This window comes from Nelusetta ayraudi, unplaced genomic scaffold (assembly GCF_046127955.1).
Source record: "Nelusetta ayraudi isolate G7.1 ecotype Tasmania unplaced genomic scaffold, CSIRO-AGI_Nayr_v1 ptg000111l, whole genome shotgun sequence".
NCBI classification, from domain to species: domain Eukaryota; kingdom Metazoa; phylum Chordata; class Actinopteri; order Tetraodontiformes; family Monacanthidae; genus Nelusetta; species Nelusetta ayraudi.
In genome coordinates this window covers 711636-730751 of record NW_027466161.1, presented here as the reverse complement: position 1 = coordinate 730751, position 19116 = coordinate 711636, and the positions used below count along the sequence as shown (strand labels likewise).

Sequence of the window (19116 nt, the reverse complement as noted above, 5' to 3'; positions counted from 1 at the left end):
TTTGCTGAATCATGTGTTTTATTTGTTATCATTATTATGAGCTACTACTGAGATTTTAACGCACACACACAGAGAACAGGAGTCACAGCAGACATAGAGCCCCGTCTCCTCCTCCTCGTCACTCCACTCTCTCCGTCTTTCTTCCTCCACCTCCTCCTGTGTGATGCTGAAGACTCCTCCACAGCGACACGTGTCCGTATGCATCCGCCTCTCTGCAACACAACACTGGCTTTTAGAGCACACACAGCGCTAAACTGCTTCTTCATGCGCAGACTGATGCATGTCAGCGCCTGCACGTGAAGACAAACCTGCTGTTAAAAACAGGAACAAAAGTTTTTTTTTTTTTTTTTATGATTTTGAAGATTGTTGTTGGGGCTTGTGGGACCTTTTCACAAACTGCTGATCTACTTTGGCTTTCAGAGTTAAATAAAAAAAAAAGAGAGAGATAATATCCACTGAGTGGCATCTCTGGGAGAAAATATCGTTGTGAAACTAATGTACTAATATTTTGATGGCCAGCAAGAGGACACATTAGACAACTAGTGTGCAAGCATGGACTTCACTGTACGTCGCTTCAGTGCGTGAAAATAATTAGCAGCAAAGGGCTACGTGAATGTTTATCGGTCGATCTGTTTGGTGAAAGAACTGAGAAATGTCAAACAGCCCATATTGTGCGACTGCGTTGTGTGTCAGTGAGTGCAGTGCAGCTACTGCACCTGGATCCCAGCGCATGTTTTCCACACTGATGGTAGAATCCAGCGGCCAGTTCTGCTTCAGCTCCTGAGCTGTGAATCAATGACAGACAAGAGGAAGTTAAAATACACCTTTACACTGAGGTTAACACTGTACGGCAGAGTTTAACACTAGTATTTGAAACCTATTCCTGATATGTACTTGTGTGTTGACCCGGACTACAAAGAGTCAAATGAAAGGAAGACGTGTTTGCTTGTCTTTTTAAGCGTGACTATCGTGACCACTTGCTTGCCTCTGATTTGTTTATTTATTTCAAACATGTAAAAAAAGGAAAGAGAAAATAAAAATGATACAAAACCAAGACACACAAAATAAAATAAAAATAAATAAATAAATAAATAAATAAAAACATCCTAGAAATTTTTAGGATGGAAAAATTGACCTTTCAATTGAGATTTCAACAAGACGAGTTCTACCAAATCTGAAATAAATGGATTTTGTTTATTACCCCAATGAGAGCAGATTTCTCATGATCTTACTGGGTCGCCCCGCCCCTCTAATGTACTGATTTTAGTTTTGTTTGGTTAGTATATTCATTTTTATTTTATTTATTTTTATCATCATTATTATTATTATTATTATTGTTATTATTTTTCTTCTTTTTGAGGCAGCAGCTGTGCGTTGACCCTCCGCTTCTTGTTTGTTGTTCACTGTTCATCTCATAAAATTTAACTTGTATCAAAATGTTGTTACAAAGCAGTGCTTGTCATTCTACCGGTGCAGCTTTACAGAGTAAGTTTGCAGTTTCCCAGGAATGCAAGTTACCAGGACTTCAACAAAAAATGGAAATACTTTAATCTGTATCATCTTTTATTTTGTTGTAATGTGCAATTTCCCTGTTCTTTCAAAATAAAGAAAGAATTAAAAAAAAAATAATAATAATAAAAAACAGCACGGTAAAAATAAATAAGCAAGCACCAGTGGAAAATACAAGAGAATAATATTGATCATGTTGATCATATTGTTGATAATATTGATCATATTGGTCATGCTTCTGCCTTCAGTCCCCATCACGACCATGGTGCTGAGTCTGTTTTCGACCAATCACATCCCTCGTTCCTCCAAGAAATCATTTCCTTCTCAGACAAGATCCCATTTCATTTGGCTTTATTTTCTGTTGACAATGAGCATATTATCATATTATTATTATCATATCATCTTAAGCTGGTCATTTCCCAGTCTGATATATATGATGGGAACTAATGTGAATCCTGTATCCTGTAGTTAACGGCCAGCCTTTTCTTACACACATGGTCCATGTCTCACAATAAACTATATTTGCTCCTTTTCCTGCAAGTGTGACTATTTCTGATGGACCGTGACCTTTGACACTTTGCAGTTAAAAAAAAAAGAAAAATGATGACAACCTTTTTTGATTTGTGTTGTTGTATTTACCTTCATGTCACTCCTACCTTTGCACTGGAGGTCGTACTGCTGCCTCGTGTTCTGGTCACTCAGAACCCTCCAGGCTGCTTCAATCTCCAGGAACTTCTCTGATGTGGAGTCCACGGCCGACGGCTCCTTCAGTCGAAGACGGTCTGGGTGGTACTGTTGATTCCCAACATGCATGACAATACCAGGATGAAGACACGTGACACAATCAATCAGTGTCATTGTAATTGTACTTGGGCAGCAGAGTAGTGATGAACGTATGGAAAAGAACCATGGAGGTATTGATGAGAACTGGATGAGGGATCACAGAGGGCGACCCTGGGAGTCGAGTGTGAGTACTTGTATTTCAGTACTCACCAATACAGAGTACTTAATAACCATTATATTACACATTATAGGATTACTTTGATTTTTTTTTTTTTTTTTCATATTTCCACAGATGTTCTGTGTTTGTTTTCCTAATTGAACAACATTCCTGAGCATGTTTTTCTAGAACATGGGTGACTGATGCCTGATAGCGGTATTGGCTCATCCCTAATGAATATTACACTGTCACAGTATTACATGTACTCATCGGTATGTGAATATGTGAATATACAGAAGTGAAACGTTGTTTCCCTCTGCAACAGTTCAGAAAGACGGATCTCATTAACTCTGGTTTGCACTCCACTGGTTGATGTGGTGTTGAGCAGAGTGATGAGTATTTACCTGCAGAGCCAGCTGCTGGTATCTGTGTTTGAGCTGGAGGGCCGAGTCGGAGGGCCGAGCTCCCAACACGGCGTACAGGTCCTTCTCCAGTACTTCACACATCCCTCGCTGGTCCAACACACAACCCATACAAAGACATATACAGTCACACACAGGTGCATGACAAGCACTGATCACACACAACATATACAGATACTACCCAGAAAATTAGAATATCCTGAAAAAGGTTGTTGTATTTCTGCAATTCAACTTAAAAGGTGAATGTGACATATTATATAAAGGAATAATATGCAAATCAATATATTTCAAGTTTTTATTTCTTTGGAATTTGCTGATCAGGTCTTGCAGCTTAAAAAAAAAAAACAACTCAAATTTTATAATAATTTTCTGAGTTTGTGGGTTTGTGGTTTTAATAAGCTGAAAATCTTAATCAGCAAAGTTACAACAAGGAACTGCTTGAGACGTCAATTTGCGTTTATGTTAAATTGCCAAAATAAAACAACTTTTACTTGATATTCTCATTTTTCGGGTAGTACCTGTATTCACAGCGGAGAAAATCTTTTCCTGTGCGGCTGTCTGGAAGCCAAACATCTCCTCTGTCCCTCAAAGGTAAATAATAACACTGTGCCAGTAACCAGACTGTGAAGGTCAATATGAAATGCTTCTGTGATGGTATGATGGTATGTAATAGGACGACCTATTGTACACACTGGACCTTAAAATCAAAACACTCTTTGCACGTGACGCTCTTTCGACACTTTTGTCTGTGAAAGTGAAGAACTTGCAGACTACAGAATCCAGAGACCCGTTTACCGTTCCGAGGTCAGTTGGATTTATTCTGTTCTCACCGTGGACTGACACGGTTCTGTTGACTTTGCAAGTCTCCCTTTCAAAAGCATCTCACACGTCCACCTTGCATGTGATGAGAAGGGGTTCAGCTTGCCGTCATCCTGCTTCCTGACCACGTCATGTCAAAGTTTGCTCGGTAGGTGAGCAGCAGCTGTCAACTGATCTCCACTGACAGGAACCCTGCAAGTGGAGCTCGGCTCCTCGGGGAAATACAGTATAGCACTGTGCCAGTCAGAGTCCCTCCGAACACTGAGAATGTTAGCAACAGAAGGTGTTTGGAGAGGAGAGGATCTACTGTGGTCGCCTCCACTGTGGTCGCCTCCACGTCTCTACCGTCGCTGCGCAACAGCAGCCAATCAGCGGCAATACGGACATTTTTCAAACAGCGGGTCGCAGTCAGGAGAAACATTTGCACAGGTGGTGTTGTTTTGAAGAGTGCGAGTTTACCTCCTCCCCCTTCTCCTTCTTCTTTTTCTTCTTCTTCTTCCTCTTTTTTCATCTTCCTCGCTTTAGGCGGACGGCAGCCAACTCAACTTGATCGGTGCATTACCGCCACCTACTGTGCTGGAGTGCGAAGTGCGAGTGTGTACCTCCCGTGTGTGTGTGTGTGTGTGTGTGTGTGTGTGTGTGTGTGTGTGTGTGTGTGTATACATACAAAATCAGAGGAAAACAAAACTAAAGCTAAATTCTTTAGATTTTTCCCGAATTCTTTAAAAACTTACAAAACTATACAAAATGCCTGAGAACGCACAAAGAACACGAAACACAACATCAATCAATTCTACTTAGGCAGAGTCCCATCTTATTCATATATATATATATATACACATACGTGTGTGTGTGTGTGTGTGTGTGTGTGTATGTGTGTGTGTTTGTGTGTGTGTGTGTGTGTGAATAAACAAAAAAAAGTGAAAGTGCTCTACGGTGAAAAAAAAAGAAAAAAGAAAGGCGTTGCTCATCATCGCTAGAGTCCGATCTGCTACTGTAAATTGTTGTCGGCTCTGGCCAGTCGTGTCCCCCCCACCTCTGAAATCAAAATTCCGTCCTTGACTGAACGGCTGGACATGCCGACTCAGCACTGCTGTTTATTCTCAATGAAACTGTCGAGCTGGCAGCTTCCTCCTGAACATTTCTATATATCTTGGTTATAAATCCTTTTTTATATATAATTCACTGATATGTTTGGTATCTGAACCTCAGCATCAAGATAAAAAAATGGACTTACTGACATAGTGAACATGAACAGCAGACGTTGAAGGAAATTTAGCTGAGGAATAAAGTTACATGGTCATTGAACTCAAATGTGTGCAGTTATCGCAAAGAATGTTTCACAAAAAAAACAACAAATAAATACAAACCTCAGGTATAAATGTGTTATTAACTCAATACAGTTTAGTCAATTGGAGGAAGGACAGGAAGGAGAAGACTGAGAGGAAAGGGGAGGCCCTTGCCTTATCCTATTTCCTGCTCCACCCTTTTCCGTCTTCTCCTTCCCTTCTTCTCGCACCAGTAAAAACCAGCTGACCAGCTGTGAGCAGAGGGAATAGAAAAAAAGAGGCACTCAGATCTTCTGAGTAAGGCTTGTTGGGAAGGAAGCAAACAGTTTTTTGAGAAGAAAATAAGGCTAACAGGCGCTTCAACTTGAAATACGGCCGCAGGACTGTTGGATGTTGGATGTGTCCAACCATCGCAGGAGACGCTTGAAATCGTCTTTGCCAGTTGTCAAGTGCAGCGGAGATGAAGGTATGAACACTGCTGGTCTCGCTGTCTTCTAGACTTTCAGTCAGTTGTTGGTTAAAAGGTTGAAATGTGTCAGGAGACAGGGGCCAGAGAGCTTTCTTCACCAAGGTAAACAGGTCTTTGTGTTTCTGACACAACCCTGATGTGGACTTGGAGACCAGCTCATGGAGACCAGCTCATGGAGACCAGCACATGGAGACCAGCTCAAGGAGACCACGAGAGGGCCTCTCGGCCACTGCCACCTCTGATTTAGGTGGAAAAAAAAATAGAGAGCGGGCCAACACGGGTCTGAATTATTCATGTACATTAGATAGATTCTGAAATAATCCCAACGTTTGATAAACTAAACCAAATGTCTCTTTGTAGAGCTATTAAACTGGCCATAAGGGGGAGCCAACAAGGCAACATTTGCATCTGGCTGGCTGTTTGCTCACTATTTAACCAGTGTTCAGTGATTCATTGAACTACTGCTACTTTAACTGCTTGTTCAATGCCATCACAGAAACAAGATCAGCTGGAACTGAGAGTCTTGAGCTCAGCTGCAGACACTTTCACGACCTGCGTCTCTCACACGGAGCTCCTGCTCTTCACCTGTTGTTGAGACAGACATGCGTTCAAGTCAGGGCTGTAACTTTGTACCAGCTCAATACTGGCATGATGAGATCTATAGTTCTGTTGCAGTTTCTCTTCGATGTGTCCAGCACACACTTTGGTCTTGATCATTGAGTCATTTTGCTAATTGGTTGATTATTATAAAGCACAATATGAGACAAAACAGTAGTTTTTATGTACTAGCTACAACAAGTATGTGTGAGTAAGTTTGCCACCTGATTGGCGACTCTGCTTAGTTGTATTTGGCACTCTGACGTGACTGTTAGCTCCTGTGCTAGTACTAGCGGCTGCGTGTTTCGCATTTACAGTAGGTGGTACCGGAGGCTTGAATATGTGGTGGTGCCTGCTCCAGTAGCTACTGAAGGAGAAGATGATTTGGGCTCTGGGTTGGCCTTCCTGTCCCAGATGATTCAGTGAGTGCAGCATCATTTTTGCCAAACGCTGGCAGGCAGGAAGGAAGGGAAGGGAAATCTATGGAGGACTTCCAGGCTATTGTAGCTGAAAACCAAGCTGCTGAATGGAGCCTTTAGTTCCTCAGGGTGGACATTCTCACTAGACACTAGACACGGAGCTGCTAGACTGCTAGAATCAGTCTTCACTGACTCTTCTTAAAGTGCCAGATAGTGAAGAAATGTTTTCTTTGTTACTGACATTCACAGCAAAATGTAGCTTTCCCCCCCCCCCACCAACTGTAGGATGTCTGACGTCTTTTGAAACAACATTTCCTGGAAGGTATTGCTTTTCACTTCCTGTGGGAGGATTGTGACATTTCCTGCTCTGGGGGGGAGGCATATTGTTCATAGGGCAGCTCAGCTTTTCAATGGAAAAACTAACAATGGTGAAAGAATAATGAAACGTGAACTATCATAGTGAACAAAGTGGACTTTTACGTCAAGCAATAAAACTTCTCATCTAACTTTCTTCTGTTCTACTGTTACCATACAACGATCTCGAGCTCAGAAAGTCTTTTATTGTCCATCCTTGATCTCTCTCTAATAATAATCATAATCATAATCATAATTATTATTATTATTACTATCAGGTTTGTCTCCTGGAATGCTGAGGTTGTTCATTCCGCTCTTGTCTGGTCTCAGCAGTGAACTGATGGTCCCTCCAACAACACCAACACCACAACCACCTCCACCATGTCGCTGTCCATCAGACCACACACCTCCAAACCTGTCAGCAGGAGCCAGAGCTTCACTGCAGTCAACACCAGTGACAAGGCCTCCAGGTAAATCTACACATGTTGTGTTGCTGAGTGAACAACAACTTTTTTTTTCCTTTTATTGAAAAATAGCGGCAAAACTCTCTGCAAAGTTCACAAGATTCTCTAGTTTGTTTTTGACTCTATGTGGTTCTTGGCTGAAGCAACAAAGACAATTATTACAAACATTACAAATCATAACAACAAAGTCGTACCAGTCTTGTCGTACCAGAAATGCTGTAGTAGAGTGTTTTTCAACACATTTCTGACAGTGAAAAAAATCCCATGGCACACCACCAAACAAAAATATCATGCACTGTAAATGACACTTTGACACTGCCTGCCCGGCAGTGGCAGGAAATGGAAATCCCCTCTGCTAATATGTACAACACTGACCAACGGGACGACCGGATCATCTTCATGTTGTAGGAACTTCCCAGTGTTCAGCACTCCAGGTCCACGCAGGAAGCCTGGCAGAGTCAGCAGGATGTTTTCCACCTCAGTCAAATCCAACCCACACCCGAAAATCCCTCGTCCTGAGCGACTGGATGAGATCTACATGGCATTGAAGAAAGGCATCCAGTCAGTACTGTCACACTGAACGCAACTTTTAGATGTTCTCTCCTATTGTACATGCATGTGTTTTCTCTCTCCAGGGATTACCTGCAGGCTTATCAATTGGATTTGGACAACTGCAGCAGACAGATGAAAGGATCCAAGAGGAACTCCAGACTGGCACGTTTCTGTTGTCTTGTTATCTTAAAGAAGGACAGATGTACTTTTCATCTTCTTTTCAATACTGATACAGTACACCCTGTGGCTTTGAACTGACCTCATACTGTCTTCCTCTGAGGTGTAACTGACAGCAAGCAAAACTCCATTCACACAGAACATGAATCAAGAAGAAGCGTTCAAGCTCCTTTTAATTTGATGCAGACTCGACACAACAGACAAGGAGTAAAACTGAAAATAATAACACAATACACATTAAATACTGGCACACTGTCTATATTATAATGTTGGAATTTAGATAATTGTTGATACTAAATTTAATTAGCATAAGCATTGCTGGCATTATTACTAGCATGTGTAGTAGTATAACATGAGCAAGTTCAGCTTTAACATTGATTAGCCACATTCAAATTAGCATACAATTAGCAGTCCAAGTAAGTCAAGCAATCATGGAATATGCTGAAATTAAGCTAAAAAAAAAAAAAAAAAACATTTTCACATTTTTACAAACATGAATTGGGTCGATGCAACTTGGTAAAAAAGTGACGTGTCCAAGAACCAGAAAACTTCCTGTGACAACATCTTAGAAAATATTAAAAGAAAAATTCACACTTCACAATTCACACAGATGCAGAGCGGCAGCAGACTTGAGGACCTTCCTCCTCCAAAACAATGGCCAAGCTGATGTATAAACATTACAAATATGTATTTTCTGCTTGGCCTCAAACATTAACCATGGTCTCATTAGACATCAATGTATTGCAATTTATAATAGGCTGTGTTGTGTGCTTCCATTTTTGTTAATCTGTGCAATATTAATTACTATTGGTCACCTTTTTCAGGGTTTCTTCTATGACCTTGACAAGGTAAGACACTAAATTCTTTTTTTTTCCACATCAAGCAATTCAATGTTGATGTTATATGATGCTGTTGCTGCTAAATGACATGTGAAGGAATTACATTTTTAAAAACATGCTGTCAGCTACTTGAAAGTGAACAGGATCACATCTATCACCTCTACATATGAGCAGACGTCTTTGTAATTGTATTTGTTCTGAGTTCAGTTCTGCTCTCACTTTGGCAGCAAGTCAAGGTGACTGAGAGGCACATCAGGCGACTGGAGTTTCACCTCAGTAAGGTAAAGCTCTAATTCAAACTGTGATGTCATAAATATGCATTTTATAGAAGATGTTCTGTTTGCTGAGTCGTCCCTCCCCCCCAACATCAAACATAAAGCAACAAAAGAGAGCAAACATGACTGAATAGGAAAAAGATGATTTGTTTCCCTGTCAACCGACTCAGTTACACAGTTGAAATTGCAATATCAAAACAATCAGATGTGTAAATACAACCAAATTACTGCTGTATGCCCCCCCCTCAAACGTTCCCTTTTCACAGATTGAAGAACTGTATGAATCCTATTGCCTACAAAAGAGACTGAGAGATGGAGCCAGCAAGATGGTGAAGGCTTACACCTCCTCTGCTGGAAGTAAGGAGGCCAGAGAGAGTCTAGCAGAGGCCAGCAAAGGACACAAAGAGTATACTGAAGTAAGTGGGCAGGGGGTTGGGAAAATAGAATGGATGAAACGCAGCTTCTTCATGTCCAAGTATCGAAGCATTCAGAAGCAATGGCATCCTCTCCTCCCAGTCGAGGCGTAACTCAACACAACACAGCAGCCATGAAAATGAAAATAATTGGTGGAACCTCTGAACTGAGCTGAAGACTCGTTGTGTTGTTTGGCTCTTTAACTGTTTCATTGCTTGGTCAAAAAGATTGGATCACTCGCATTCACTCTTTCTACATCCAACGTCAGTCTTTGGAGAAGGAATTACATGCCATACGTTAGGTAATTAATATTGTTTGTATCATCCTCATTAGTGGCAGCAGTAGTAGTCTGTGTCATGTGGGTTTATCAACATATGTACAGTATAGATACATATACGGGTACTACACAGAAAATTAGAATAGGTGAACCTACCTGAAAAGGTTTTTGTATTTCTGCAATTCAACTTAAAAGGTGAATGTGACATATTATATAAAGGAATAATATGCAAATCAATATATTTCAAGTTTTTATTTCTTTGGATTTTGCTGATCAGGTCTTGCAGCTTAAAAAAAATCCCTCAAATTTTATAATAATTTTCTGAGTTTGTGGGGTTGTGGTTTTAATAAGCTGAAAATCTTAATCAGCAAAGTTACAACAAGGAACTGCTTGAGATGTCAATTTGCGTGGAATGGCTCAATAAAATGTGTTGCTTTCATCTTTTATGTTAAATTGCCAAAATAAAACAACTTTCACTCGATATTCGAATTTTTCAGGTAGTACCTGTAAGTTTAGTACAGATGTAAATGAGCATTATGTGTGATTGTTGATTATGTTCTTCTGTTACTTGTCTTGTAGGAGATGTGTGTGCTAGAGAATGAATTAGAGAACCATCTGGGGGAGTTCCACATTAAGATGAAAGGTGAGAATGAATGAGATGATCATAAGAATGAGACGTTCAGTCTTCTGAAAGACGACTCAAATGATTAAACAATACACCAGAAATAATGTCGAGGCTTACTGTCTGTACACTAATGACTGGGGCAGAAGCTTAAATGATGCCGAAGAAGACGCTGCACTTCAATTCAACATTCATGATAATTGCTGAGGTTAAATTCAGAGAGCAGAAGACACAGACCGAGTTTCCACCTCTGCTCGTGTCCTTGGTAGTTCTGCTCCATCCTGACTTCTAGTCCAAGTGTAGTCCATACATTGACATACGGGGGAGGTGGGTCCTTATATACAGTGTATTGATTTCTCTATCTAACCAGTCCCTCCAGGATTTTGCTTGTGTTTTTCTTTGTCATCGTTGCAGCTGAAAATGGCTTCCCCCTCAAAAAAATGTGGATATTTTTCTAGGTGTCGGTTGTGATGGAATTTTGGGAAGCAAGTGACAGTCATTTATGATACCTTTCCAACTGAAAAAGTGTATTTCTAGCTACTCGATGAGACACAATAAATATCCATTTGGTTGTGCTTTGTCGACTGACATAAACAATCTTCATTGAAGAAATGGAACATGAGCTACTGTATGTTCACAAGGCAAAATGAACTTCTTCAGCACCATTGTGTTTTTCTTTTTAGGACTGGTTGGTTTTGCCCGACTGTGTGCTGGTGACCATTATGAGGTAAACCCATGTTCTGTTCCCTCTTGATTGTTGACAGATTGTCAAAAGGTTTCCACCCCATCCTTAACATACAGTATATTCCCTTCCAAGACATCCAAGAGATGCAAGATCCAGTTTACAATGTAAAATATCTGAGCTTCCTCTCTCAGAGTAGATCAACTCAGACTTAAGGCTTATCTGACAGGAGAGGCACTCACTTCTCTCTGACGCTTTGTCTGAACTTTGAATGGTCATCTTGACCACATGTACATATGCATTGAGTTACTACATGTCTAATTAATGATGTGATTATGGTCTAACCAGTTATATAATTGCATTGGACAGCTGTTTTCCAAAAGGTTTGCTTTGTATCATAAGTTGTATTCCTTGTTTGTAAATTGTATTATTGCTTCTATCTGTGCTCTTATAATGAATTGCAAAATGTAGCAAGATTTTCCAATGGTTTCTATTAGTTTCACTGGGTAACTTTGCTAACATACAGTACTTGCTGTTATTATCCATAGAACCTTCAGTGTGATCCCAGAGGGGGAAGGCTTTGTGACACGCCTCTGTTTGTTCAGGTGCTGATCAGGTATGGCCGGCAGCGCTGGAGGCTTCGAGGCAAAGTGGAGATCAATGCTAAGCAGGAGTGGGACAATGAGGAGATTGTGTTTGTGCCACTTATCAATGAGTACTTCTCTGTCAAGGTTTGTCCCTCACATTGCCAAGGGGTAGTTTATTCTGTACTTACAGACATCACTTTTTAAATGTATAGCTCATCACTTAGCAACTCTCAGTTATCCAGATATTGCAGACAAATTATCTTCTGCCGCTTCATCAAGCATTTTGTCTTTGGTCTCGTAGGTGACAGAGTTGAAGGCGTTAACCAATCATGTGGTTGTAGGAAATGTTTCCTGTGAAACTAAGGACCTGTTTGCTGCACTACCCCAGATGGTTGCTTTGGATATTAATGACCTTGGGACCATCAAGCTTAGTCTTGAAGTGAAGTGGATGTAAGTTTGGCCAATTCTCTGAAATGATGAAATGCTGTTATTTGTTTGTAACTCAGTCATGTCAATTAACTCAGTTGGTTTATTTTTGTTATCATGTCTATATTGTGTAACATATTTTTCTTTTATTCTTTATTTCCTACAACTCTTTTGCACTGACTTGCAGTCCATTTGATACAGAAGAGCCAGGGCCAGTAGCTACGAGTTTCAACAAAACTGCCAGTAAGAGACTGTCAGCCATCTTCAATCATAATTCACCTGAAACATCATCGCTACGTGAACAAGCCTTCTATGTAAGTTCTTCCATGATTGTTTATATGTTGTATCCGTTACAGACTTCAGAGTAAAATGATTTGTATGAATGATCAAAATGCACTGAGAGGACTATTCAAACTTGTAAACAGCACCAACAAAGACATTGTGTGCGTTGTCAACGTAAGAATTACTCCAAGTTACTGCATTGCCAGTCCGAACCCCCGGGAAAAAACCTAACCGTCCAAACTCTGTGACAGACCAGGATAAAAAAAACAAAACAAGCCACCATCCTTCATAGGCTTGATTGCTCTTGGAGATTGAGTGGGAGGTGTCAAGTGAAAAAAAAAAAAACCTTGCTTGGTTTGTCTCTTTCCTTGTGACTCAATGTGTCCACATATTAATTTGTTTCCTACAGATGGCCTTACTGAACCCTGAGATCCAGCCAGCTGGAATGGGAACTTCCTTCTCACAACCTAATATTCCATTTTGTGTCAGGGAATCTTCTGATTTCACCCTGGATGAAACTCTGGATGTCAACAGTCAGAGTTCCGACTCATCCAGAGAACAAGTGATGTGTACAAGGTAGAGAATGTTGAATATTTAACATTCAAATACACCTTTTTGCATTGATCCATGCAAAGGTTTGCTAATCTCTAAAACTGATCAACAGGGAAAAGGACAAAGGAACTTTCACTTCATTGACAGAACTGGAGAATGATGAAAGGCAGACGCCCATAGTAACACCAGAAGTGGTGAAGATGCCCAACAATGCATCAAAAATCTGCTCCAGGTCTTTGAGTCACATCAGTGAAGGCAGCACTGGTGGTATTGTAATGGCAGACGAGCCAGTTGGTGAACTATTAGAGGTAAAACATTCAACGTCTCGGCTTTCCATAAGTGACAGTGAGCAGCTGAGCAAAACTCCTGAACTGCATTTCTTAGCTGCCACAGCTGATGACTCATCATCACAGATGATCTTTGCTTCCAACCAAAACACATCACATGACAGTGCCAACATTCAGCAAGAAAACGACAAGATCCAAGATGATTTCAGCTCCGTCCTGGAACCTTGCAAGAGCTTAAATTCAGACCTTCACAGTCAGGAACAAACAAACACACATTGTCACCTGGGCAGCAGGACACCCAAGCATGAAATAAGATGTGCATCGGTGGAGAATTTAATTCCAGGAGCAGGAGCAAATGAACATGATAGTCCTGTTGACAGTGATCTTGAAGAGGCCCTAGGAAATGTTGTTTCTTCTCTAGCTGATTACAGAGGACAGTTTCCTGAGCTACACCTGCTGGAAAACGAGCTGAAGCTGCTACTTGTCCTGCTCAAGGTAAGATTTTAAAAACAAACAAAAAACCTTGACATGAGTCAAAGTACTGCATCAACATTATTATAGTTGTACTGGTAGTAGCATGTGAGAGCAAGTGCCGTAACAGGTAAAGGTAGCATCAGAGAGACACCCTTCATCACTTGCATAGTGTCACCATTCTAATGAAGACACAATTTCCAGTCATTGGACTTGGACACATCTAAGACGTCCTGTTTAGTTTGCAATTGACCCTTCGCTAAGAACAGCCAGAGAACAGCTACTGATGAATCATACTGAAGCAACTGTAACTAGGTTAGGTTACTAGGTTGATGTGGTGAGATATGGTGAGATTGACAGTGGTGATCAGTAAGGCAAGACAAAACATTAACTAGCATTACATAGATCACAGCTAGGCGGTTGAGTGGATAAGTCATTGATTCCAAACGTTAACATCAGGTCAGGCGATTGTTACCACGTTAAAATAACAGCAGCAATCCTGCGGCCGCCCTCCTGAACCTGTTCAAGGAAGACACTTGGATTGGATGAAAACCATCAGCAAAACACACAGCAGGAGTATTGCTGCTCTTGGGTTAGCTTATCCTGGACTTTTAGTAAAAGGAGGTGGTGTGTGTGTTGCTCTCAGGGTCGCAAGCGCAATCTGTCGCTCAGCATGGCCAGCCTGAGTGTGGAAACAGCTCTCGGCAGCTTTGACTTTCTCAATAGTTCAGACTTAGAAGAGGAAGATGAGGAGAACACGCAGCAGGACGAAAATGGCAGGTCAGTGCCACCAAAGGTCTGAGAAGTTGAGCTTTTTAATGCTCTAATCCACTGTAAAGCACTTTGAGAATATTTATTTGGTGTAAAGTTCTCTATAAATAACATTCATAAACTGAGGACAAGTCTGAGTCTTTCACTGGAGTTCCTCAACCTTCCCTTAGAGTCTGTGATTTCATGTGGCTGTTACACGGAACTTTCTTCGCCTATCGTGTGTCTATGGAAGAAACTGACAATGGCTTTTCATTCGGACAGTTCCCGACAGGACACCCCGTCTTTCCCGACGTCACAACTCTCCACAGGCTGCCGCTCCCTCGACTGCGCCCTGGTGGTCCACTTAAAGAAGTGCAGTTCACAACTATTGGTACAAAATTTCTACCTGTTCCTATTTCTCTTCTTAGACATGTTGCAGTGTTCTGGTGTTAATACTGGAAACTTTTTGTTCTCAGCGTCTGGGTACAGCTGGTCCTCTGCGATGTGGAGAGATGTTTGCCCTGGACGCCCTCTCAAGAGAGCTGGGACTCTTCAAAATTATTCGAAATTTAACGGAGGACAACCCAAACTCCCAAAGACATCCTTCTGAAGGTAAGAACTTATACTGAGCTTCTATGAGCCAGGCGACTAGTAGTCCATGTTGTTGAAGCTTCACATTCACATCCGTATTGCAATATATGTTAAAAAAAAAAAAAAAAAAAAAAAATCTGACAAGCTTCTTGTCACCATCACCGTCTATCTACTGGCACAATCTGCTTCCAGCTTTTTTCTACATTGAACTTGAGACTCACGTGAGTGTGTTTGTGTCAGTGATTCCAGAGCTGGCCCAGTGCCAGGGTGCTGCGTCACTCTGGCAGCAGTGTGTGGGACCAGGCAGTGTCTACAGTGTCTCTGCTCAGAGCTTCATGGCCACACTGTCTTCACTCTACTCAACCATGATGACTGAGAGGGCCGACGTCACCGCTGAGACAGGTACAACGTCTGCACTAAGCTCTCAGTTTATGTGCCATGTCATATATTGATAAACATACTGTCATTGTGATGATTAACTCACACACATTGAATGACACCATTTTATTCCGACTGGATAATATATGCGATTGATGTCGATCCAGTCTTTGTGGCAGAATACGGAGCACATGTTTTGATTATGTTCTTATATTCTTTTTTATTTTGAGCTGTTTTCCAAAAACGTATTTGTGCCAAAATAAAACTGGATTTAGTTTTGTGTTCAGTGCACTTTACATTATTTTCACCACAGTGTATGTCTAATTAAATATCAATGTTTAAAGTAATGGGAGGTGTTTTTTTTTCACCTAGTAATATGGTCAAATTCAGACTATAAAGTGCATTGGCTTTGTGCCACGTTGTTTAGTTGTGCTAAAGTCAAGGTGTGAACACTCAGAGATGAACAATCAGCTGTTGTGGACGCTGATTGTTCAGCAGAGTTCATCCTGCTGCTGTGAACTCAGAGTTGAGGATGAGACTCGCTGGAGAACCCCTCTGGTCAGCGCAACAACTGCAGCCTCAAGGCAGAGATGTCACTCATCTGAGTCTGGCTTATGATTAAAATACACCTGAAGTCTCACAGAAGCAACTTTGCTGTGATCTTCCCCTACATCTGCATTGAGCAGGTCAACAAAACATACAAATCAATTCACTTTTAAACAATTAGCTTGCTTTGTGTGTCATCCAGTATCCCTGCGTCTGGTGGAGAAAATGCTCAATGACAGATTTCCACAGCAGAGCAGCAGAGACGTTCCAGTGACCATCTTCCAGCTGTGGACGTATCTGGAGGCCAACAAGGTCACTGATGTGGAGAAACACATCAGTGAACTGGCAAAAGAAGGTATCGCTCGCATGTGTGCTGTGACTGAACTCCACATGGGTTCTGCAACACACATACATTACATCACTTTAAAAATAATAATGAAAATTAATGAAACACCTCATTGTTGTTTCAAAACCAGTGTCAGGCTGCCTTTTATTTATTGTCATTTTCTGGCCATTTGAGTGAGAAGAACCCATGGAACCTCAGGGTTTATTATTTTTTTCCAATCTTGTGATCAAATGTTACTCCTGAGATGTTTGATGTCAAATTTGCTGAGTGTGGGAGGCTGTTGAGAAGATCTGGATCACATCTGGGTGTGAAGCTTATGTAATAATAAGAACAACAACAACAATACTACTACTAATAATAATGATAATTGATGCTGTGTATTTGCCAGTTGGCTTGGTGCAGAGCCTGGCCTCCTGTGACCCAGACGTGGTTGCTGCTGCTCTGCAGCGCTGCAGCCGGTGCAGCCTGAAGAGAGAAGGTCTTCATGCAGTTTCAAAGCTGCTGACAGACCCGAGAGGAAAGGTGTCGGTGTTGGCGAGCGCTGTGCTGAGGAGCGTGGCGACGCAGCCCAGGCTCAGAGTGCAGGTGAGAGGACACAGAGTCACAAGAGGACGACCAGGGTATTCTGAGCGTCTCTGCCTTTCTAACATGTTGGCTCATTTAGTTCCAGTGAAATAAAGATCAGCCATTGTTGTAGAGTAACCGCTCATGTGCCGTGGTATTAAGCTGTGGTTATTATATTTTGATCAGAATCTACATTTGACAAATAAAGATTTAACAATAACTAAAGAAGGTTCTAGGACATGGAAGTGTCAAAAATGCAACCAAACCAGTTGAGGTACTGGAGAAAAGAATTTCCTACAATTGCTGGAAGTAGTCTAGTAGTTTTAAACAGTTTTTGTTGTCATATTAGTTTTGTGTTGAATTGAACACCATGTGTCTCCTCAGGCACTGGTCAACTGTTTAGAGCTGCTGGAGGACGACAACACAGACATCAGAATCTGTGGGTGTAAAGCCTTGGCTTGTATTAAGGTACGTTCCCATAGAGCCCTGATACTTTCATCTATACTATACATCTATAACTATGCCTGTACAAAATGACTGTATGCATGTATACACAGTATTCATTTGTCTTTCCACTTTTGTCATTCAAGGCTGAAGAAAGCATTGACCAATTAGTGTATGTTTGTGCGACAGATCAGGAGGAAGTGCGCAACGCTGCCAAGCAGGCACTGCTAGTCCTCGGTAATAGCATGTAAACACACACAGGCTGCAATGAGACATTGATCTTTAGCTGCACATCAAGCCCGGTGTTAGTAGCCAGGAGCCAGTCATCACCACATTATATTATAGAACAATGCTAAATTATGAATCACCACTGTTCTTTGTTGAGTTCCTCCTCAGACTTACAAATACACCTCCCACCTTTTGCTTTGTTCATGTGGCGTGTGAGCAGGTGAGGAGGGCAGGATGGCCCACAGACATGTGGAGACGTCTCAGAGAAACATCCAGAGACTCTTTGCTCCAGCGAGCATGAGCAGCACGGCCTTCTAGAGCAGCGAGCTGGCAGCAACCGATCAGAACAGAGAAAATCACAATGATGGGACTCAATGTAAACGTCAACCATGATGAACCACACTGACTCTGATGAACCACACTGACTCCGCCTCAGATGCTGTTTTACTCTTGTTTATACTTCATACAGTGACCTTCTCACATTAAGGGAAATATTTAGAATAGAACAGAATAGAATAGAATGTTTATTACTCCCAATTGGGTAAATATGCATAATTACAAAAAAATGAAAAATGTATGAATTGAAAACAAATAAATAAAAATGAAATAAAAATATTTATAGTGTAAGAAGGAAAAAGAGGATATCTACATGTTACAGTTGGATGACTTGCACTTGTCTACATAATGCTGAGGTATAAATGAGTGTTTTGTTGCACCATTATGGAATGTAAAGTGCTTAACCAGATGGTTTTTAATGGGTGTATTTCCAATTAAAACTGGTCATATTGTTTACGTTTTAAACCGAACCTCCTGCAAGAACTAGTTCTGTCCAGCGCAGCACAGCGCCCCCTCTGGTTCCTCCACTCCACTGATGGAGGGTCGGATCACGGCTGGTACATCAGTCGCTTGCTTTCCGGTTCCGCTCGTCCTCTGCGCTCCCCGAGGCCTGCCGTGGCGTTGAAAGGGGACATTTCCCGCCTTTTTATTTTGTGATATTATTTTTTTTTTTATTATTATTATTATTATTATTATTATTATTATTATTATTATCTTTTTGTGATTGTAATTCATCTTTTCCTGAATGGTGAACTCAGGAGCCACCTGGGACTGTGGTCCTTTACCAACTCTGCAGGACGTCTTATCCAAACAAAACCAAAAAAAACAAAAAATCAACACCATTTAATGATCAGACAATACAAATCTATTCCAAGTCAAAATGAAACTTGAACCCGTCAGACCACTTCAGGGAGCGTTGGAATTTTGTGGACTGGTTCGATGGGAATGATTGAGAATCCGTGACTGCAGATTTAACACATCAGTACCGCTGTCTTGCTGTCTGTAAAGCTGATGAAGGGACAGCTTATTACAGATATTAAAGGACAGCACTTTTACTGCATTACTGCCTTATTTTCATTTGTCCCGTATGTTTTGACACCATCTGGCAGGGAGGAAATGATTTGTTCTTGAGTGAAACGGGAAGATGGTCTTCCAAGCATTTTAATAACACGTTGTACTGCATTGCATGTGGTACGAGTGTCTGTGTA

At 41.2% G+C, this 19116-nt stretch overlaps 2 protein-coding genes across 6 annotated transcripts; one reads left to right on the top strand and one right to left on the bottom strand.

Annotated features, from left to right (window-relative positions):
* Positions 1-2: 2 nt before the first annotated feature.
* dnajc24 (DnaJ (Hsp40) homolog, subfamily C, member 24) lies at positions 3-4199 on the bottom strand. Of its 3 annotated transcripts, none has more exons than XM_076049228.1 (5): positions 4150-4199; positions 2854-2961; positions 2166-2301; positions 717-785; positions 3-212 (listed from the first exon to the last, which is right to left on the bottom strand). In XM_076049228.1, exons 2-5 carry the CDS (start codon positions 2953-2955, stop codon positions 19-21), a joined length of 501 nt encoding a protein of 166 aa, XP_075905343.1. In that variant the 5' UTR covers positions 2956-2961; positions 4150-4199; the 3' UTR covers positions 3-18. The 3 variants fall into 3 exon arrangements, with proteins under 3 accessions (XP_075905343.1, XP_075905342.1, XP_075905341.1); XM_076049227.1 differs by lacking the exon at positions 4150-4199 and adding an exon at positions 3702-4115; XM_076049226.1 differs by lacking the exon at positions 4150-4199 and having other exon boundaries at positions 2854-3052.
* Positions 4200-5217: 1018 nt separating this feature from the next.
* LOC142903550 (rho family-interacting cell polarization regulator 1-like) lies at positions 5218-18968 on the top strand. Of its 3 annotated transcripts, none has more exons than XM_076049246.1 (23): positions 5218-5445; positions 7152-7288; positions 7691-7843; positions 7918-7996; positions 8836-8859; positions 9078-9131; positions 9392-9541; positions 10396-10459; positions 11122-11165; positions 11726-11851; positions 12009-12157; positions 12321-12447; positions 12825-12991; positions 13080-13749; positions 14372-14505; positions 14758-14866; positions 14952-15087; positions 15307-15468; positions 16193-16345; positions 16725-16921; positions 17285-17368; positions 17491-17581; positions 17793-18968. In XM_076049246.1, the coding sequence occupies exons 2-23, from the start codon at positions 7200-7202 to the stop codon at positions 17888-17890; spliced, it is 3060 nt and encodes a 1019-aa protein (XP_075905361.1). In that variant the 5' UTR covers positions 5218-5445; positions 7152-7199; the 3' UTR covers positions 17891-18968. The 3 variants fall into 3 exon arrangements, with proteins under 3 accessions (XP_075905361.1, XP_075905362.1, XP_075905360.1); XM_076049247.1 differs by having other exon boundaries at positions 7149-7288; positions 17534-17581; XM_076049245.1 differs by having other exon boundaries at positions 7149-7288.
* The last annotated feature ends 148 nt before the right edge of the window (positions 18969-19116 follow it).